The sequence below is a fragment of the Amblyomma maculatum genome, chromosome 1 (genome assembly GCF_055883805.1).
Source record: "Amblyomma maculatum isolate TAMU_Amacu chromosome 1, ASM5588380v1, whole genome shotgun sequence".
Lineage (NCBI taxonomy): Eukaryota > Metazoa > Arthropoda > Arachnida > Ixodida > Ixodidae > Amblyomma > Amblyomma maculatum.
Window position 1 is genome coordinate 134717949 of NC_139344.1, and position 23277 is coordinate 134741225.

Consider the following 23277-nt stretch of genomic DNA (forward strand, 5'->3'; position numbering starts at 1 on the left):
TGAGCCGCTCCCTGTGTTCTGTTCAAACACTGAAAACTCGTATGCGTGTGATCGTCTACTAACAGTCCGCACATTATTTTATCTTCCGATAACATCCTGGCCAGCTTCGAAAGAAAAAATAGCGTTGCTTGAGGTTGTTCAGATAGATTCAGAATTGAGGCAGAACTGGGTGCCTCAAATGTATACCTTGTACTGCATGTTATCTGTTGCTGTACAATAGATTAGTCTAGCCCGCACGTTTAGGTCATGAAATCAGTTCAAGTATTGGCAAAATGCCGTCTCGCGAAATTTCACTACGGTATATACCTAACCGTCGTTCCATATGCATCAATTCTATAACTGTGCTGTCAATATATGGTCGCCGACGAAGGTTAGCGAAATAGCGCGACATGCCTTCTCCACATCAGGAAAGGTATCCAATTTGATGAAAAAGTGAAAAAGAAAGCTCTGCTGCCCCCCCCCCCCCCCCCCCCCCCGCTTTCTATATGCTGGTAGCAGTGCCCTTGTTAAATATTAAGACATTGATCAGCCGCCAAAGTATACCCCCAGAAAAGAAGCTTGGGTGAAAATTGAAGCTAAGTAGCGCTTGTTTGTGTAAGGCGCACCTGGCGCGTACATCCATCGGTTTCTCAAGCGGCTACAGCGTCCTTCTTCACGTACCGCCTCGCCGCGATGGTGCGCTGGCTACGGCGCTCGACTACTGTTCCCAAGGATGCGGGATCTAATCCCGGCCGCGGCGTCCGCTTTTCGATGGAGGCGAAAAGCAAGATTCCCGTGTGCTATGCGATGTCAGTGAAACCAGCTGGTCGACATTTCCCGAGCCCTACACTGCAGCGTTTCTCATAGCCTTGGTCGCTTTGGGACGTTAAACCCCGTAAACCAAACCAATAGGGTACCTTTTGTGCTGCGGGCCACAGGGGAAGCTGGAGTCGGGAAAAGAGAATCGCGGCCGCAAACATCGGTTTTCTTACAGCGACGGATGAGCAGTGTGGCAACTCCGTGGTCACTCGGACGCTTTTTTTTTTTTTGTTTTTGTTGAACGCTAGGTGCCTTTAAGTGGCGCCGCTATAGGCGGTGCACGTGCTCTATAGCACTGCAACCTTTATCGCCTATGCTGAGTAGATGTGCAGAACGGTCCACGAACTGTTGATGCTGGCTGCTTGGACTATACGGTTTCAGTTACAGCGAGATCTATTGCCTTTTACTTGTACAGTTGGTGGTTTAGAAGCGTTAACTTTTGTGCTAGTTAATCAGTCTTAAAATTAATCTTGTTTGACGCAAAAGGACAGGACATACAGTAAGAAAACCGTACTTACAACACAAGCGTTGGTGGTTGATGCGTAATTTTTGAGCAACATTCGTGTGACTTAATTTGCACGCGTAAACTGTCGAAAAATATCTGCCATGTTGGCGCAAAAAGAAAAATCATGGCATGTGAAATTTGGTTTCATGAAGCGGTAGCGGTTCACGAAACATCAGCTTTTTTTTTTTTTTTTTTTTTTTTGTCACCTTTGCCGCTTCTCATTGCCCAGGCAATGAACGTAGGTGCAGATGTGATCCAGTTTCTCCCAACTGTTCACTTTTCTGCGCTGTTCTCTTGCAGGTGACCGCAAGGGCGCTACTCCAGCGTACATTCGGAACTACATTCTGGGTAACTTGTATTTGAAATTAATATTTTCGCCAGTATCTTTGTCAAGCTGTGCATATAAATCTGCCTTTTGCCTCGGCACCAACTTTGGAGGTGATGCGGGTTATGTATGGCTGTCATGCGACATCTGCTTCAGATTAGCTCAGGGGGCTCATTTGAGGAGTATGGCATGTATTCGCGCACATTAATATTGCTAGAGGCGTAGGTAGGGAGGGAAACTTTTTTCGAACTTGTTTAAAAACTAGTGAATATTCTCATCTTAACCATCTGTACGTTAACCATCTGGTCTGTTAACCATCTCAGAAAATAAGCATCGCGAACAGAACGGTATAATAACAATGACAGATAGGCGGCAGCACAGGTGTTGGCACCACCTTAGTTTTATATAAATATGGACGCAATTATTATAGACGCTAAGCAATCGCATAGCCTGATGTGAAGAACGACATTTACACACCGCTCGTGCTTTTTTCCGAAAAACTGCGTGAACGTGAGAAAACTGCTCCTTCAATGACTGCAGACCATCGCGAGATGTTTGTTAGATAGCCTCGTCTAATAAGATTGATCAGACTTGATTACTGTGAAGAGTAGCGAAATAATTGGCAGTGCAGACGCGTGGGCGCAGCACTCTTATGCCATTGTGGGCGCCGGCTTTTACGCTGTTCGCTGACGCAGAGAACAGTTCGAATCAGATTTGCCTCATCATCATGCAGCTGGCTACCTAAGTACCTTCGCTGTGCAAAATCACGGTGTGCGCGCGATGATATCTATATTGGCAACTTTAAGTCTGAGTGCGCACAGTACTCGTCTGTGTTTGCCCCATCTTACATAAAGGGGAACTTAAATGCGCCCAGTGAGGCGATTTTGACAGGATAGGGTAAAAAATGTCTACAACTCTGTGGAATCTACACTACAGAAGTGCAGAAGCCAGAGCGTTGCTATACACTTCGCATCACGTTTGCTCTCATTATCATTGCCAACTAAATGCACCATCATTACCATTGCTACTGTCATTATTACTAATTGCAGCGGGTGGTATTGTCATCGCTACCATCATAATCATGGTAGACAAGAATTATGATGTGCGTTTCACGATCTCTGCCCACGTGGCCCAGTTGGTTATAGCGCTCGGCTGGGGATCCAAGGGATAGAGGCTCGATTATTTTTCTAATGATGTCATCAGGATGATTGACAAAGTGACAGATCAGAGCACAGCACTCGCGCACGGGATTTCGTTCCATAAGACTAGAAATTCTATCGTCTTAAAAAAAAAAATAAAGTTCATCAGAAAATCCGGCGTGGACGTTTAGCGCGCAATCTCTGGAAGACGGCTCCAGGCAGTTGATATGGCTAGGCGCTGACTGGTCGGAAGGCTGTGCGACGCGATCACGTGACACGACCAAGTTGGTACGAACCCGGAACTGTGGCTTCTCAATTTATAGGGGAGGGTGAGGGACTGTACGCGGACTGACCTTTTCAATTTTGAGGGGTAGTTTGCCGTGTCTCTCTAATTCGCCTCGATGTCGCGAAGCGGGCCCAAAGAATCTTTTTAAGGAACGCTTTAGTATACACCGAGGAAGTGTACATACTGGTGATGAAAGCGCAGTAGTTTCTGTCCAGCAAATGGGCTGTCAAATCTTTGAAAAAGCCTTCTGTATTTTTCTCGCGGCAGGAAAGTACCCGGAACTTGATCGCACGCGCTTCAAGACTACTTTCAAGAAGGCATTTCTAACTGCCATTGAAAAAAAGGCTCTTCTCCGTACGAAAGCAACAGAAACCGCGCTGGGCTTGAGCGGACGGGTCAAGCTCGCACCAAAGGTCAAGCCTTCACGGAAGGCTCCGACTCCACCTGAATCGCAAGGATCTTCAAATGCCGGACCATCCTCTAAGGCCTCCCCGAAAAAGACAAAGAAAAGTGGAGCTGCAAGTACCGTGGACCGGACCAAAGGAGCTGAGGCGAAGAAGCCTGCTGAAGGGCAGAGAAAGCGTGGGGCTGGTGCCAAGGAGCCTGTCGCAGATACTACTAAGGACAGCAGCACGAGTGGGAAAAAGACTCCGAGCTCTAGTGTGGCGCCCGCGAAAGGTGTTAAGGACACTAAAGTTCCTGTTTCAAAAGCTCCAAAGGGAAGGGGCGCAGCAGTGAAGAGAGGAAAGGCAAATCTCGAAGAAATGAAGGCGACGGAGAAAGAGGAGGTACCTGTTGAAAAGAGAAAGAACACAGTCTCCAATGATGAGTACGCGTTTGTTGATGTGGAACAGTCTGGCGATAACCAAAGCTCGCCGAGTTCGTTTTCGGCCACTGACCAAAGCGATGAGGACGAGTCAAATAACGAACAAGTGCGTCAAACGGGGTGGCGAGTTGAGCTGGGGCAAGAAAGTGACGACTCTTCTGAACTTCCGGCAGATGAGGGCTATGCTGTGGTCGTCGAAAGCCCAAACCGTAGCGAGACTGCGAAGAGCATCGATGGTGAAGGATCTGTCACTGAAAGCGAAGACACGGCCGGCGAAGCTGCTGAAAACACAGTCCGCAACCCTGTAGCTGAAAAGAGGCCTGGAAAAAAAGTTGCCAATAAGAAACTTGCAGGGCCTAAGAAAACGGCGACCATCGGGACCGTCCCACCACTACGGCACTGAAGAGCCTATCGTTAAGTCTTTTACGTCGCTTTTAGCCCATGCCAGTGACGACCTTTTGTACTCCGGCACTGAACCCAAAGCTCGAGCAGAGCCAATCCGTCCGGCCAAGAAGTGAATCGAAAAATAAAGATCTTATTTTGCATGCTGTTTTTAGTATTGGTGTGGGTTTTGCACGCATTTATGGGAAATAAATTAAACTGCCTGTCCGACCCTGGTTCGTTTTCTTGAGATGCCGCGATAAGCTGTGCATCCTCGAGCGCCGGCTTTTCAGCATTTGTGTACGTTTTTTCGGACAGTGTGGGTTTAGTTTGGCTGCCAAGCGTGAGACTTCGGGTTCAATTAATGAATTGCCGTGTTTTAATCTCATGTTTAGGTCTGAAGTCTCCGTAGACTGGATTCATTCGGCGCGCCTCTAATTACAATGGTAGCTTGCCTCTTGGAACTCTTTTCGCGGCATGGTCATTCAACGACAGCAAAGGCCTCTCGAAAGGACTTCGAACTACTCTGCTCCTGAGTTTAATCCTCTCCCTCCCACACGCGTACACACTCCCGTTAACTTCTCAACTGCCCTGCGCAATGCATTGTCCTTTACGATTTTCTTGGGCTAACCTGCTCCGTGACTTTTTGCTGCCTTCTAGTACAACGTAATAATTTTCCTCAACTGCGGAAATTTTTTAGGTTTCGGAAGGTTATCAGTCTTAACTGCTCTTGCGGCTGTTGTATCCCTATTGTAGTAGCGGCTTCTCGAACAGCTTCTCCGTATCGCTGCTAGCGTGTCTGCTATCCCTGTGGGGGCTATATCGCTCTAACGCGTAATGTCATTTTTCCTGGGTCTCCCCATCAGTGTTTCGGGCTTTCATAACGACTCTTGGAACTCGAGCTTTGGTAACCCGCCTATCTGGATGCATGTAGCGCACAGCCCTGAATGTAAGCTGGTAAGTCCTGAACATTCGAGCATGCTCGGCTGCTGCTCACACAAGTCCCTCGAGCAGTCTTTCGAGCCTGCGCAAGCGATAAGGCTATTGGGACAGCCGGTTGAGTTCACGAAAATGTGTCCAAGATACAGGACTCTGAACGAAGGAAGCCAACCAATTTTGTTTTTGCTATAGACCAGATCTCAATGCGCCGTTGGTGAGAGCCGAACACACGACCTCTGCTATGGACGAAAGTGGCGCTGGTGAACACCCTCAAGGTTCGGTTACAGGCAACATAAATTTCCAAGAATGTAGGTTGGACAGCCGTGTATGCAGCTCAATAGGTAAGAGCACCGGGCTTGATATTTGGAGGTCGTGGGTTCGGCTCCCACCATCGGAGCGTTGTTTTTCCTCCTGTTTTACACCTAATTATCTTTCTTCCTAAAATTATTATAGTACTAAGTCTGATTTGTATGTAAACGAAAATAAATACCCACGCCTTCCTTGGCCTCGCAGACTGTTGGCTTCCTTCTATCGTGTTCATAACCAGACCCTCATTTTCCCGTTTTCAGCATAGACGTACATACCCAAGTAGCACACATTACATGGCCCACAGGGGGCCCGTATGGGCATGTTGGGCTTGGGCAACCACAATAACACCCACGAGGGCCCGCTTTAGGGATCAAGCGGGCAAGCCCAAATTGGGCTTGCCCCTGTTTTTTCCATTTGGGCATTATATAGGCGTGGAAAGGGCTAACTGAGTACATATTCCCGTATCTGGCCCTCAAGGGTCCCGCTTGGGAAATTTTAGGGCCGTTGCAAATGAAACTTGGGCTTTGTGTAGGAAACGCATGGGCTGATCTAACTGGGGCTGTCCACTCAAAAGCCGAATAGGTCCCGCATGGGCCGCGGCGGGGCTAAATACGGGTATGCCCGCACATTGCCTACATGGGACCCTTGAGGGGTACTTGAGGGAAGGTCACACGAAAATCTCGGGCAGCCCAGGAATTTTCTGCATGAATTCCAAATAGGGTTGCCCACCAAAAACCTAGATAATTTCCGCGTGGGCCGTAGCGGGGCAGGCAATTGCTTCTTCCCACTTCTGCCCGCATCGGTCTCTTGCGGGGCAATTTAGGGCAGATGCGATGCAAATGTGGGCCTAAAGCAAATAGATGACGGGCTAGTCCGATTGGGGCTGCCCACGCAAAAACCGAATAGGTCCCGCATGGTTTGCGGCCGGGCTGAAAAGCGACCACACCGCCACGCTGCCCACACGGGTATTTCTTGGGGTACTTGCGGGAAATTGCAATATATATTCGTAGTCCATGCGGTAAAATCAAGATCAGCCCGATTGGGGCAGCCCATGAAATGCCGCAGTGGGCCCCAAATTGGCCGTAGGCGGGCTTACCGCTCTGAAACGTCTCCACCCTATCTTTAAGGCACCATTTTATTTATGTAAATCATGTTATGCCGGCTACTAATTGCCTCTTCTGGAGGTTTCACATAACTGTCCTAAGCATACCTATGCAATGAATAAAGACTATTTATTTTTGCTCTAACAACTACGTTAATTATTCAGTGTCGACAGAAAATATGCAACAGTAACTGTTCCGCTTTACGTGTATGCACTGAACGACCAGCAAATGTTTCCTGCGGCATTACTATTCTACACGCACCACCGAAATAAATATTCAGACCAACATGTTGGGGTTGATGTGAACCAGCCCACATTAGTGTAGTGTTGGGAATAAATTTCTCATGTTACTGAGTGTCGCATACAAGGGAAAAAATAGCGCATAATGTTTCACAATTGATTATTGGAATTTGGGCAGCCCCGAAAATGCCAGATTCAACCCATCAGGGCAGCACGTGGGCCAGCCCAAAACGGACTGGCTTTCGCAAATCCCGCGCCTGTATAATTAAGGTATTGGAGGGATTAATCGACTTAAAAATTAAAACCTTGATCAATGGGATGGCATTGCCTGCACAAATGTGGGACCCATTAATGATTCTGGTGTGCTGCCCACATTCGTCTACCTGGGCTGAATGCGGGCAGCCCTATTTGGGCTGCCCACACGGATACAGATTGGGACCGATAGCGGCAGAATTGGGCAGCCCATACGGGGCCCCTCTGGGTACGTGTTGCAAATCCCGCATAGGGCCCGTATGGGCTGCCCTCACGGGCCCAACGCGGGCCCCCATGTCATAGCCCACTTTGTGCTACTTGGGTATATGCCCAGCGTCCTATATGTAGGACATTGTTTTTTGTATTTCTAGATGGTTATTGTGTAAAAGCTTGCGTCCTCTACCATAGGTTCAAGAGGCTTTATACGTTTACGGCACTAACTAGTAATTGCGCGCGTTAAGGTCCGTCGCTATTATTTGGACGTATAGTTTTCAGATTCGACTCCATCTCGCGATTCTCAAAGAAAACTTATTTTTGCACAAAGGAAACCACCGCGCAAGTCGAGAAATGAGATTTTAAAATGATTGTCAAACTTTACCACACGCAATACGTAGGGAATATGCCTAGTATCCTGCATTGTATAGGATGACTCAAAAGTTAGTGTTGTGAAAAATATCAATATAAGAATGGTTTTGAATTGGGATGCGAAATAGGCCTCATAAAGTACATTTATTTTTTTAATTATTGAGGTTTCGGCGTATATTGGTTAATGGTCTCTTATGCCGGCATCAGTAAATTCGCTCCGAATATGTGATCGGCTAAAGTAAAGAAATCTAATATATTTTGCCGCTTTTATCTAAGTGAAAGTTCGGAAAAGTATTCCTCAAGAGACGAAATGGACGGCTTCTTTAGCGAGGTCTTTGCCGGCGATACTGCAGCCATTTGAAACTAGTTTGAATACAGGGTAATAAACCAGTGTGTTGTCCGACACCAGTTACTCGCTAGTGGGAGTGCAGTTTCGCAAGGCTCGCTATACAGACTCTGAAGGTCTGCGTGCCGTTGGCCTATAATCGTCATATTACCTATGGCCATTAGAGCAAAGGATTCTCCCATAGCCCTTCAATTAATAACCTTGTTCTGTGATAGCTTAACCGTCACCGGTTACCATAGCTGGAAGCAAAAGTTGCGGGATGCGTGCACTCAGCAGCGAATTTATCGAGGTACCGTTTCGCGACCCAGTTGCTGGTATTAATACACCAGCGTGTGAAGAACTCGCGACGCTATTATCTGTAAGCATGTGAGGGGACTATATTCCGCAATTGTTTTCTTCCGATGTGTGTTAATTGGTTTTGCCTGCTTAATAATGAAACTCGTGTAGTTGCACTGTCAATAAGAGGAGACCCTCCTGTAAACGTGTGTGTGGCCGTTTGTATGCGAGTGCCTGCGAGAACAGGGCTGCGCCTATAGCGCTTCGCCTTGCGAAACCATGAGCCGCAGGTCGAGCCATTGGAGGCTTATGACGAGGGTGGATGCATGTCTCGGACGTATGCGGTGACTCGAGCTGTCATACTCTGGAAATGCAGACGACGGTTTCGCTCGCGTTGGTCAAAATGGGGACACTTTTGTGCAATTTTAACAGAGTGCTCAAGCCTCTGAACTGAAATATCGTCAGCGTTTTTAATATTTTGAGGATAGCTGAGCACAAAGTAACATAAAAGTAATGTTGTAAGGTTTGGCGGTTCAAGCTAGATCAGTTTAGAGTTTGGAAACAACTGCAAGTTGGCAGCGCGATAACGTTTGCGTAGTTTTCTGCGTTTGAAATGGCAAACGTGCTGGTTAAACAGCCTTCACTGAAATTGCATTTTTTTTATTGGCTTTACTGAAGGCTACGGATAAGGCTCATCGATCTTTTATCATTTAATGGTGCCAGAAAAGTAGCAACTGAGTTCAGCGAAATGTTTATCGGTAAAGAGAATGGATTTCGAATGAAGTGCAATTTGCTGCCCTTGAGTCGGTCTTTCAAGCTTGCAAACATTAACGCTGCCAGAACAGGAAAATAGGGATGAAAGCGGATGGACGTTCGTTTGCGGTTTCGCAATGGTGGCTCTCGATTTGTGGAAGGATGTGCGCTCTCTCACTTTTAGTGTATCGTATTTTTTTTTTTTTGCTGTTTCTTTCAGCTCTTCTTGCAAATACTCCTTTAACGCACTATAAAATGCTTATTTTATTGTTTCGCCTTCCTAAGGGTTTTTTTTTGTTTTTTACTTTTTGCCTCTATAAAGAAATGGTTGTCCGCGGCGTTACCAGCCGACATTTTCCTTCGTGTGCTTTCGACAGACGTCCGCCGCAGGGATACTGGGAGATGAGTGCCACACTATGTAGGCCACGGTTGAGGTAGCAAATAAGATTGTGCACGAAGGCGGCCTGCCGCGAAGAATGGCCTGGCGACTCAAGGTCAGGTCTTGCTCGCGATCCTACCGGTCGCGCCCACTAGGCATTGGCGTGGCAAGTTTACAAGTTCCAGGGGACCAGACACCCTTCTTCCTTATTTCAGCACAAATTCTTGTGTTCTCACATAAATCTTTCAGTTGCCAGTAGTACCCCGCGCGTTGTTCGTTTTTCTTGTCTTCGTATGTCTGCGGTCGACATATGCAGAGCTATTTAGCACCGCGCGTTCGCAGCATCAGTTCAAGTCATGACAAACGACACTCTCTCCGCCATGTACGTTTGTCACACTTGATAAATTTTGTGTGTGGCACTGGGCTCCTGTGCTGCTGACTGTCACGACGAAGGTTAGCGTACATCGCCAGAAATCAAGCACGTAACGTTTTCGCGCAGTAGACGAGCAAGCGAATGGCCGCACGGCATCAGATCTCTGTACTGCGTCATTATCAGCCGGACTGTACCTACTGCAAGACGAATGGATCTCCCATACTCCCCCAATAAACCTAGACCACTGCGGACTTCTTTTCTGCCGCCCCCTACTACGCTTCTCATCCTTTTGAACTCCATTTGCTACCCTAAGCGACCATCGGTTATCCTCTCTTCGCACTACATGTCCTGCCCATGTCCATTTCTTCTTGATTTCCCCTAGAATGTCATTAACTCGAGTTGCCTAGTCGGCACGCTTCCTATCTCTTAAGTTACATATACCATTTTTCGTTCCATAGCCCTCTACGTTTTCCTCGAATAGAAGCCCTTTCGTTATTCTCCGCCTGTCACCCCATAGTTAAGTACTGGTAAGCGATACCGGTAAGCTGCTAGTCATAATCTGCGAGTACTTTCCAAATGCGCTCCATACTGATCTTATTCTCCTAGTTATTTCCCCTTCCGGATCTACAGTTATTACCTGTCCTCAGTGGACATATATCAGCTTGCTAATTCCAGTGCTTCGCTACGTATTGTAAACTGCTGTTCCTTCACGAGCTGTTGAACGTTCCTTTAGACTTCTGCATATTAGTTTTTAGGTCTTACTTTGAGTTTTCAGTCGAGGTCATCAATCACCCTTTGCAGTTCATGCCTTGAGTTACCTAGCAAGACAATTCTCCATCAACCATTATCCCTAACCGCTCCCATTCCAAGCCTCTCAATACTTCTTCTAAGCAGGCTGTCAATACAGTACTGGAGAGATTGTGTCTCCTTGCCTAACACCTTTCTTTATGGAAATTTTATTTTATGCACAAGTATGGTTGCTCTGCAGCCACTATAGATCTCTTCCAGTAGTTTCACATACGCTTCGTCTACACCCTGATTTTGAAGTGGCTGCATGAATGCCATGGTTTCGACTGGGTCAAATGCTTTTTCGTAATCAATGAATGCTATATTGTTACGTGGTGTTGAAAAGGCCGTAAACAACAAAGGAGAAGACAGGCGAAATCGCACTGAAGTCAACTCTTTATTGGGCTGACATGCGCCCACAAAAGAACTAAATAAACTCTGCTGCGGCGATAGCAACACACGTGCTCTCTGGTTGTCGAACAAAGAATACCCGTCACACCGTTTAACGCTCAATTTAAAGGCTGCTAAGAAACATCGAGAAAACCGCAAATGGCGAATACTAACTAGCACAACCTGGAACATTGCAGAAATACACGCGAGAAGCCGGAATCTTCGAGATGCATCTTGTCACATGTGACCTAGGAACAATAGTTCCTCGCAGGTGAAGTGGCATTTCTCTGGTTTCAACGTTAGCCCTGATGTCTTGATTGCCTCGAGCACTGTCCGAAGCCTTTTAATATGGTCTTCAAAGCTTGAGTAGAAGACAACGACATCATCCAAGTATACCAGACAAATCTACTACTTCAAGCCCGTCAGCATAGTGCCCATTACCCGTTGAAATGTCGCTGGTGTGGAGCAGAGGCCGAATGGCATCACCTTGATCTCAGATGGGTTGTCCGGTACGATGAATGTGGTCTTCTCGCGATCTCTTTCGTCGACCTCAATTTGCCAATAGCCACTCTTCGGGTCCATGTATGTGAAGTATTTAGCGTTGCATAACCGGTTCAGTATGTCGTCGATGCGGGGGTGGGGGTAGACGTCCTTTTTCGTTATACTATTCAAGTGCCGGTTATCAACGCAGAAACGAAGTGTTCCGTCTTTCTTCTTAGCTCTATCTCTCCAGCGTCTGTGTCTTCTGCCGAAATTACTGCACCAACGGCTGCCACGATGATGTCGTCTTTCCTCGTGCTGATACTTTTTTAGCATGTTGATATGGAATATTTTAGTGACATTGCCCAAATCCTCTTCATAGTCGACATCGCCCCTGCTGTTGATGGCCAAAAAAGGCCCCTTCCATTGCATGAGAAGCTTATTGTGCTCAGTGGGAAGAAGAATAAGAACCTGTTCTCCCGGTTTGAGTGAGCATTTGCGGCTCTTGATGTCATAGTATTGGCTATAACGCTCTCCTGCGCACTCCAGCTCTTTGTAGGCAAGTTTATAGGTATTCTCCAGTCTGTCCCGTAGAGCAAGGGCGTACTCGTACGTAGTTCGCAACTCGCCAGGATGGTTGCATTAGTCCAAAGCTCTCTACGTACAGCCAGACGCCCACGCACATTTCGTTCATATAAGAGTTCGAATGGGGAAAAGCTGAGGCTTTCTTGAGGTACTTCCCTGTATGCGAACAGGAGTGGAGCCAGGTAGCGATCCCAATCGGTGGGTCTCTCCTGGCACATTCACTTAAGTGTGCCGTTAAACCACCCGACTAGGCCGTTCGCTATCGGTTAGTAGGGAAGTATGCAGCTGTTTTACTGACAACAAACGGCTAACCTCTTTCATTACTTCGGACGTAAAATTAGTGGCTCTGTCACTGAGGACCTCTTAGGGCACCTCTTCACGGGAAAACATTTCGAAAAGAGCTTCGGCTACCCTTTCGGTCTCGATGCTAGGAAGCGCGACTGCATCAGGGTACCGAGTGGCATAGTCCACCATGGTCAGGATGTACCGATTGTCTTGAGTAGACTTCGGGTTGAGTGGGCCAACCATGTCGATCGCCATCTTCTGAAACGAGGTCTCAATGACGGGAATTTGCACCAAAGGCGCTCGTGAGGTGTGACCCTTCGGATTTGTGCGTTGGCATAGATCGCAAAAGGCAACGAACCGCGTAGCGTCAGCCTGCATTGCGGGCCAGAAGCAGTCTGTCTGCAGCTTCAGGAGAGTTTTCTTCATGCCTTGGTGGTCGTGAAATCGAAAACGGACGCATGCTTGGGAAGTAATTATCAATCGAAATTTGGCGCTTGGTTGTGTACAGGGACGGGTAACCATGGTCTGAACTCGGGACTCTGCGCTGGGAAGTGTCTTCTCTTCACGAGCACTGGTACTTAGTGCAGCCACAGAAATCGACAAACCTTCCTCAAAATGGGTGAGTTTCATGCCACGAGGTAACACGGCTGGCTCTCCCGAATAGTTCACTGTCCACAGCGAGGTGTGGCCTCTAGTGAGTGAAACGATGCAACGGGGCACCAAGACATTCTTCTTTTGCGCAGGTGATTACAGTAGGTTCCACTACGGCGTCAGAATCGTCGCACGAGTGTCTAGATGATACAACGGCAGTAGCACGATATATGTCCTGTCATTTCACAGCCGTAACACACAGGTGGCAGGCGCCGCTGGTCAGCGGTAAAGTGCGTACAAGCTTGGTCAGGGCCGGAATCGTAGCCAGGCCTGCGTTGCTGGCGAACGACTCCACATGTGCCGGTGGTCCTTCGACCCAAGCGCTGCTGGGAAGAGAGTATCGGTTGTTGAAATTGGGTGCAGTGCAAGCTAGAGTTCAAGAAACAGATGGGGTCACGGGTTCTGGCTGTAGTGGGCAACCTTCATATTGGTCATATTGGTCTTCCTCTCGAAAGAGAAATTCCTGATTTCGAAGCAGTTCTTCCTGGACGATCCGGCGTATCAAGCCAGCCTCGGGCGCACCAACATCTACGCTTGCCACGGAAGTAACATTGGCTAGTCGGCTAAATTTATAGGCGATACGACGAAGCTTAACGGTTTCAAAAGTGCGGCAGTGCCTGATCACGTCAGCGTTAGAGTTCAAATGATCTTTGCTGATCAGGAATGTATATACATCTTCAGCGGTGCCTTTCAGCAAATGCCCAACTTTATCTTCTGGCATTCGGGGTTTTACCACTTTGAAAAGTTTCAAAATTTCCTCAATGTATGTGATACAAGTCTCGCTAGGTACTTTGGCTCGCTGGAGCAATGTTTGCTCTGCGCGTTTCTCCTTTGTAGTTCCATATCCGAAGCACTTCTTTATTTTTTCCGTGAAACGGTCTCAGCTAGTCAGTATGTCTTAATGGCTGTCGAACCAGATTAGTGCTGTGTCTTCCAGAAAGAACAGAACAATCGCAATTTTCATAGTGTAGTCCCATCCAATGTACCGGCTCACTCGCTCGTATTGTGTAAGCCACTCATCGATATCCTCGTTGGATTTCCCAGTGAAGCTCACCGTTAGTGGCGTTCGCTGGGCGTTGTCTTCTTGAGCCATATTCAAGGGCAGCGGTGGTAAGCCAGCGAGTCGGCGGCTGCGTCGAAGGTCAGAGGGATCCGTCTTGGGCTAACCCGCATGCTCCACCAAACAGTTACGTACTGCGTACGTAACCAGGCTGTTATTCTTCCAAGGTATACTGCGCACACAAAAACAAGGACTAGAAAGGTACACAAGCGCGGACTAGCGACTAAATTCATATGGAAGGAAACACATCTTATATGCCTTCAAGCGTCATATCTAGACCCATGCGCAGTAGAGAAATCTGCCTTCTTTTTTATAAAGGTGGATTGAACGGCCACTTACACAGTCATCCCCACGCTTACCTATGAAAAACGCCTCGGCAAGTTCACGTGCGGCCTGGTCTCTGCTTCTCTTTAAAATTTTTGTTTTCTTTGGCAAAGGTAGGCATGGGGGGGGGGGCTTGTCGAGTGTAGCTTCCGGATAAGCCCCGCAGTGCAAGGCTAAATTCGATCCTGTCTTAGTCCTCATAGAAAGCTGGTGTTCCCTTAAACGGTCATTTAAACATTTGCTCGTCTGACCGATGTACGCCCTTCCACAGGTTAGGGAAACCTCGTATACAACGCCCGTCCGACAACTAACATATGGGTTGGCATGACGCTTCACGCAGTCTTGCGTACTTTTCTCTTCCTACATGATAAGCGGCCATAATGAGGCCAATTTGCACGGTGTAGAAAGCACCGCCGGCACGTCGTATCTCTTCGCCACATTCTTCAAGTTGTGGGAAACCCTGTCGAGGTAGGGCGGCACCGCAGGCTTTCTTTTCTTTGACCGGTCACCCTCCTGGCACGGTCCGGCTTTCAGCTTCCGTTGGAGCTTCTCTGCCACAGTGGCAATGACAGTAATCAGGAAACCAGATTCACCAATGCATTGGCCTGATTACTGAGGCTCGCATCTACCAGGTGCACGCAAGACTTATCCAAGGCGCCTTGCATACAATAAGATGCGATGGCCCGTTTCACAGTCTTCGAATGTGCCGATCCAAACGGTAACAGGTCTTTCTGGGCCCGTGGTGCCCAGAGCCCGTGGTGGCCTGGTTTTATTCTTTATTTATTTTAAACATTTATTTATTTCAGTAAAACAAGTGCGGCCAAAAAAACCAAACATTTCTAATATCTCCCTTTAAAGTAAAGGTTGCATAGATTTATTTATTAAAACTATTGAACGTCAAAATGTTAGTGTGCAAGCAGCAGGGCTCTAAATGGCAAAAATGGCGTTTTCCGCCTCTATTGAAATACGATTTGTTTTCCGAGATATCTACTGCATATCTTGCAAAACTAAGGTTCATACCTTGGTGTCCAGACATATGCCCACCACGTATAAAAATTTCATTGAAAACAATATATGGTCATGGGACATCAATTACCGTTCTTATCTGAAAACGCCCCCTATATATATATATATATATATATATATATATATATATATATATATATATATATATATATATATATATATATATATATATATATATATATATATATATATATATATATATACATATATATATATATATACACATATATATGGTGGTGGAGCATTGGTTAGGGCGCTCTACTATACTGTGCCAAAGGATACGGATTCGAATCCCAGCCGCGGTAGCTGCTTTTCGATGGAGGCGAAAAGCAAGGTGCCCGAGTGCTGTGCGATATCAGCGCACGTTAAAGATCCCCAGGTGGTCGAAATTACTCCTAGGCCCTCCAATATCGGCTCCCCTTTCTCTCTTTCCACTTTAACTCCCACCTTCCTCCCTTCCCTTACGGCGCGGTCCAGGTGTCCACAGAAACAAGTGTGACAGATACTGGGCATTTCCCTTCCTGTGAACCAATTGTTATTATTAAAAAAGCGACAACTTCGATTTTCATTAAAAAAAAAAACCATCTTCTATTTCTTTTTTAAATCGCCCTAAAGAACCCTCAGTACCTCAGAATAATTAAGGACAAAAAGGTGCTGCATTATGTTGTTTAAAATTATAAAAATTTATACAGAACTTAGAGCTTTTACTGAAAATTATCAATATTTAGCCCTACATTCTAGCGCTATCCAACATGTTATTGGCATTGAAACTTTGTCTCGGTATTAGACAGATATTGGTCTTTATTTCTGCAAAATGCTCTAGCTCTGGAGTTGTCTGTTCATTCTCCATATTACTCGAAATTGGCCAAAAGTAAAAAATATAATAAAATGGACATTTTTTATTCGATTAAGAAAAAATCTGCTTATTAGATTTTCATTTAAGCCACCTAAAACCAATACTAAGTTTTAATAAAATCAGACACCTAAAAGTATTGCATTATATAAAATAAAAATATAAAAGTAAATATACAACTGAGCGGATTGTTTTATAATATAGAATTGCTAAGATGTTCCCCTTAAGGAGTAGGTGTCCGAAATTTGATTCATTATTTGCTGAATTTTGTTACGTTTAATCTCATGCAATGTGAAAAACCTTCTTGGTGACCATGAAGAAGTTTTCTGCTTGTTGTCCGCGTTGATAATAGCTTAAAATGGAATAACTTCTTGATTTCTTGCCATTTCATGGGAAAACGCAAGTGACGGTTTACTCTGTCCTGTAATCTTTTTTTATGGTGTGACGCAGTGGTATTCAATTCAGCTCTTAATTTTATTATTTCATGTATCGGTCTAGAAGAACGTCAATTTGGGTTAGATGGCGCATTCTCTTTGAGAGCGCTAAGAAGTGACAAACATGAGAGTGAACGACGCAGGACGTGCGCTATCCTGCGTCCAGCTGCGTCGTTCTCTCCTTTGTTTGCCACTTCTTAGCGCTATTATTTTTAGTCCCGAACAATGTATCGGTCACATTAAAAATTGACGTTAATGTGTTTTTGAAGAAGATTTTCCTCAAGTGCACTTACGTACTATATGATAAGCAGAATGCTCTGCAGAATGATAGCTTTGGTGGAATTGTATACGTCTTTGCGCCTTCCGCACGAATGTGTAGAAGTGGATAGTGTTCTTGTCGACAGAGCTATCTAGGCTACGCGAGTCGAAGCAACGCGAAGTGAACCCATCGCCAACCTAACCTGCAAAGTCTCAAGCTAAACGCCAGTCCCGAGGCTCTGCAGGTTAGGTGGATGGCGGGTTCGTTTCGTGTTGTCTCGCCTCGCGTAGCCGATAGCTCTGTCGGCAAAAACATTCGCCACCTCGACTCATTCGTGTGGTGTGTCTGTGAAATCTTTTTTGGAACCATTGACATTTTATTTGCAATCGACTTTTGTTGAGTGGGAAAGAACTGTGTACTCAAAAGGCTGGTGTGTGCGTAGGATCGAAAGTAGCTCCAGTGCTAAGCAACATTTTTTTTTTTTGTGCGTCATGTAGATAGGGCGATAAAAACGAAGTTAAGCGAATGCGCAAAACAAGTCTTCAGGTATGTTGATGAGTATTTAATATTTGTTGCTGTTGGGGATTTTAAAGGCTATGTGGAAGAAATTTTGAGGATTTTGAGAGTTGCGGGCAAGGCTTAAAATTTACTTTCGAAGTCCCGGAAAACAAGAAGCTACATATCTTAGACGTATGATTGGTTTTGAGCCACGATCACGTTGCTGGTCTTTTCGTCAGCGCTCAGAGAAGCCCTTGCTTAGTTATCGCTCAGTGCATTCAAAAGTAGTTAAATGTGGAATAGCCGTCGCATGTTTAGGGTCAGCACTTTCAAAATCCTGTGTGCACGGAATGAAATATAGTTTTCGTCAGTAGGTTCAGAGGTTAAAATAAGCAGCTTTTCCGGAAGAGGTAATCATGCTTGCACGTAATAAAACCTTGAAGTTAAGTATTTTAGGAATTGCCTTCCACCAGAGCCATCCGGTATGAAGAGGTATGCGGCTATCTCATACGCTCATCAGTTGTCCCATAAATTAAAGAAGGTAGGCGCCAGATATGGTATCCAAGTGTTGTTCTCAGCCCCGAAAAAAAAAAGTTTTAAAAGTTTGTGCCATAGTCGATAGAAGAGAAAAAGCTGGTAGTAGAGCCTGCAAGATAAATCGCCAGAATAAGTTCGTGCCATGTGTTGAAAGGGTAGTGTATGATGTTGAATTTTCTTGCGGTAAAAGATACATCAGGCAGACCGGAAATTGAGTAAATACCCGTCTACACCACCATAATACGTCCCTAAAATGTCCCCCGTCGTCTAGTCTTGCGTTGCATTACAGGGACTGTCCCTGATTCCCCTGATACTAAATTATGCATACCTATTTTCAAAGAAGCCAAAGCTATTTGCAGGCGTAAGGAAAAATTAACACGAGAACTTTTGAGGCCTATAATGCCCATGTGAATAGAAACGTGTGTAAGCACACCTTCAGTGCTGCTTCAGGACTGTGAAATTCAATATCTAGACTGCCATGATTAGAAATGGTTGGGGGAAGGGGAGGGGCGCATGCGTTTTGGTTGTTGGAGAGTGTATTATTATGTGTGTTTTTCAATAAGCCTTCAGTTGTTAGTCAGAGCTTATCCCTTTTCTTCTCTCCTGTCTATCTTCGCGGCATTGTTCTTTAGCTGTTCAGTGAGTAAACTGGTGCGCGGACACAATAGGGGTTTCTGGTAAATGATGATACAAAACGAAAAAAACAAACAAATGTGCAACAGGACTGAAAAAACTAAGCAGAAGAGGATACACAAACCTTCTATCACCAGTTCAGGATAACGCAAAGCCTGAGAACCAGAGAATCAAGCAAATAACGTCGTCAAGAATGTTTAGATGTTAGAAACTTGCAAATAAATGGATACATGAACAGAAACGCTGAAACACGTAGAATATATGTCTAAAAGGAAAACAGCTAAAATACATGCCGACACATTCGTACACACCACGCGCGCATTCCCACATGAGTGCACCGCACTCACATCTCGCGCTGACACCCACACTACCACTGCCCCTGTAGCTCTCAGCCCAGTTGACAACTACGCACTTAAAAGGACCTAAAACATACAAACTCACAAAGGAACTTCAAAGCAGAGACAGAGGCGCGGGCATGTGCAGTGGCTTATTTTCAAAGAAATGCGGAGGTGTTCCCGGTTCCACCCGTTGAGATCGGACAACCTGCTGCGGAACCGAACGAGCACGCAAGCGTGCTATGAACAATAGGCGCGCGCTCCATTTCGGCGGCAAAACCCGAGGGCCCTCACACAGAAACAAACATGTGAATGAAAATGGCGCTCACGCACATAGGGTACAAGAAAGGAATGACTGCATTTAAAATAAAGGGGTTTCAGAACCACCTTAGTGTTGTAGCCTCAGATGGATGCCACCTTTCTATACGTGGATAGATGCCGCCTTTCCATATAAAGTTCGTCAGTCATATGTCTGCCCTTCAGTGATGCTCCGAAAAGGGCACATTACATCCATCTTTTTATGCAAGAGTTAGTATATTGTCTAGCGAAGAGAGCAAAATAATAATAATAATAATAATAATAATAATAATAATAATAATAATAATAATAATAATAATAATAATAATAATAATAATAATAATAATAATAATAATAATAATAATAATAATAATAATAATAATAATAATAAAAAGTTGATTGCACCGGTATTACTACGATTTTCCGTCGTATTGCTTTCCTCCGTTTTAGGGCGTATCGTATAGCAATATCAGAAATAATGTTTTATTAACTAAAATACAATGACTTCGCGGGGTGGCTTCTCATCGAGGAATTCATCTCTGGTCGCCACTCGGCTCACCTGCTTCCTAGCTTGCTTTTGCAATAAGCCCTTCTGAAGCCTCCTCTCTCATTTACCCCGCCGGGGTAGCGCAGTGGTTACGGCGCTCGACCGTTGTTCCCAAGGATGTAGGATCGAATACCGGCCTCGGCGGCCGCATTTCGGTGGAGGCGAAAAGCAAGGCGCCCGTGTGCTGTGCGATGTCAGTGCACGTTAAAGTACCGCAGGTGGTTGAAATTTCCGGAGCCCTCCACTACGGCGTCTCTCATAGCCTGAGTCGCTTTGGGACGTTCAACCCCACAAACCAAATCAAACCATCTCTCATGCGATTTTCCCCGAGCAATGCATTCGTGACTAGATTTTGGGGTTCCCTCTTTTCTGCTATTTCAGTTCTTTTTCCTTTTTTTCCCAGTAAGTCGACACATCCACATAGCTCAGGAAATTCTTAGTCGTTGCGCAGACTTTCCATGCTTGACGAACCCGCTCGAATTGGCGGCGCGATGCTTTTTGACTTTCGGAGGCTTTTGCAGCCGTTGTCTGGTCCCATTCATTTGCCGCGCAGCACCCTCCCCCTTATACGTGTCAAACATAAACACGCAAGCAAGCATGAACACAAACACACACACCAAAAAAAAAAAAAAAACTGATTGATTTATAGGAAGGGAAAAGCGTGGTAACTGTCTCACTTGTTTTCTGTGGACACCTGAACCGCGCCGTAAGGGAAGGGAGGAAGGTGGGAGTGAAAGTTGATAGAGAGAAAGAGGAGCCGTAGTGGACGGCTACGGAGTAATTTCGACCACCTGGGGATCTTTAACTTGCTCTGACATCGCACAGCACACGGACGCCTCTTCGTTTCACCTCAAACCGTTCTTGTACGTGCACGTTGGTAACCAAAAGAGCTTACATGACAAGCATTACGAAACGCGTTTTGCCGGCTGTTGTCGCTGTGGCAAACTTTATAAAACGTTTGACTTCACAAGCCGACCTCACTAAGTTCCGATCTCACTCACCCTCAAACTCACGCATGAGGTTCTAATCTGATTTGCCGACCTCACTAAAAATATTTTGAGCTGTGGCCGACCGCGCCTCAACCTCTCCTCACTCTGCGAAACTGAGGTCGTTTTGAGGTTGAGGTTGACCTCATGAGGTCAAAACCTCATGACGTTGCCCATCTCTGGTGTGGATGTGATCGACAGCAGAGTACCCTTTCCGATAACATGTTAGATCTTTCGGTCGTTTGAAGTCTAAGGTTTCCCTTATTCTATTAGCGATTACCTCTGTAAATACCTTGTACATAACTGATAGTAAACTTATTGGTCTAATTTTTTCAAGTCCTTCGCGTCCCCTTTCTTAGGAATTAAGATAATGTTAGCGTTCGATGTATACTATATTAATAGAGCGTCATCGTGATTTATGTTGCTGATTTATATTCCCATCCCAACATGGTAAAAATGAGCTTTTACCCCAACTGCTGACATGTGAACTTGACTTCTTAACGCCTGAAAGATTAACTGTGAAGCGCGCTCATCGCAGTTTTTCATCGAGGCGCAACGAAATGTCTCGCACTTAAAAACGCGCCGTATTATGTAATCATCCCAAAGTGAGGGCTTCGGTTATGTGGTACATTCTTTTTTTTTTTCCTTTTTATTGGGAGCATTCATTCCCCTGTCCTTTTCTTTCTTTTGCTCTTGTGTGGTCCCCTTTAGGCTTCATGACGTTATGTAAATCGAAGGCACTTATCACCTCTGTGCTCTTTATTGGGCTGTGCATTGAACCAAATCGCTTTAATATAGCTCTACTGAACCGTTTGATGAGCACTAAGAAAGTGAATGAAGCGGACAGCGGTCGTTTCGATAACCAAACATTACAACTGAAGTCTTCTCCCAACATTTTTGCGCATAGGACGAATTTGCTCGGTTTCCGATTTCACCATATCCAAAAAATTTTGGACCAGCAAAGTTTTCGACGGCACGTTTTTTATGAGTGCAATTTTCGCATATCATTGCATTGCACGACGGGCCACCTTGATCCCTACCATGAAGCGTGCTTTTCTGCGTCGGCGCGATAAGTAATAGAGGTGGTGATCTTTGCTGCGGAGTCCCCTCTGTCGCTGCAGCCAGTAGTAGAGCAGCCAAATACCGCACAAAAAAATCTCAGGCTTGAAAAGCATCCGCGAGAAAAGGAGGCGTGTCGTTACTCAAAGCGTTGTCGCCGAGAGCGAACAGTCCATGCTATGCGCCACCTCTGTGCGGCGCGAGATAATATCGCTGCTTGGCGGCCGCTTCTGTCGCCAAAGCCATGGTCCATTTAATCTTCTGGCAGGTAGTGCCCAGACGCATAGGTAGGGTGACAAACTGCCGCCATATTCCACGAGAGCTTGAAAGGGTAAGATAATAGAATGCAGGGGCTTCTGCAGAACATTTATCGGAATGGATTTCTGCAGCAGTGAAATCGGGCGTTCTTTTGTGTATGTGATTTTTTTCCCTTGACTGAATGCAGGCTTCATTTACGCACCCATGTTATCAATCTCGAAATGCGCAGTTCTTCCTCTCATTTGAAATTTGTCTCCTTAATCACTTACTGGGGCTGCGCACTATCAGAGTAATCTCACGCAGCGTTCGGACCAGCACGGCTTCCCCGCCGAGCATTTCACGGCCGATAACTGCATCCACCTCTAACCCCCCCCCCCCCCCCCCCCCCCCTCCCCGATTTTGATCCGATCAAGGCACGCTGAGGTGCACGATCGAATACCGTACGCCACCAGACCTGAGCAGCGGTAATGAACTGCCCACATGTGGTAGTAAACTTTGTCGTTTTGCTCGTGTCGGGGCGGACGCGGCGGTTATCAATAATTTACCGCCTCTCTGTCGCGCCATCCTCCGCCTCAGTTTTGTCTCGGATAGAGAGGGCCTCGGCTGCGCAGCGCCGACTGTCGTGGCAATCACGCGAGTCTAGGGGCTCCACCCTCGTTCGGGTGGGAGCGGCGCGTGCGCAGTGGCCGCTGGGCGTACGGAATCGCGTTCCGGGAAGCGAAGGCAAGGGGGTTACGGCCCCGAAACACGCTCATTTCTCCCCTGGCAGATTCCACGCCCTAGCGCAGCTTTCTCGGAACGCCAAAGCCTTCCCGAAGGGCGGCGCGCAACGACCACAGGTGAACAGCGTCCCGCTGTGCCACGATGCCGCTGCGCAAGAGTCTGAGTCCGCGCTCGGCTGTGCATCGCACGCCGAGAGGTCAGGTATAGCTTCAGGTCGTAGTTTCACCCTTTCTTCCTGCCAAACTGGTCGCGGTTTGACTGGCATTTGTAAGAACCTTCTTCGATCTGTCGGAAGAGTGCTCCAAGCTCAGTTTACGAGGTAAGTACTCAGAGCAGCAGTTCTTGGAGTTATTACTCTCAGGTTGTGAAATGGTCATTAGGCCGCAGCATATGGTGATAGAATAGGCAGAGTTGCATGGTTTCGCTTTTGTGGCGCTACAGGTAGCCTTTGTAGTAG

General features: G+C 46.3%; 1 protein-coding gene across 1 annotated transcript in view; it reads left to right on the plus strand.

Moving 5' to 3' along the window:
• The window catches only part of LOC146203981 (uncharacterized), a 15019-nt gene extending 10527 nt beyond the window's left edge, over window positions 1-4492 (plus strand). Inside the window, exons 3-4 of the mRNA XM_084589033.1 lie at window positions 1604-1651; window positions 3321-4492. Coding sequence (XP_084445159.1) covers window positions 1604-1651; window positions 3321-4282 — 1010 coding nt within the window. The 3' untranslated portion in view covers window positions 4283-4492. The remainder of the gene's footprint in view (window positions 1-1603; window positions 1652-3320) is intronic.
• Window positions 4493-23277: the final 18785 nt, after the last annotated feature.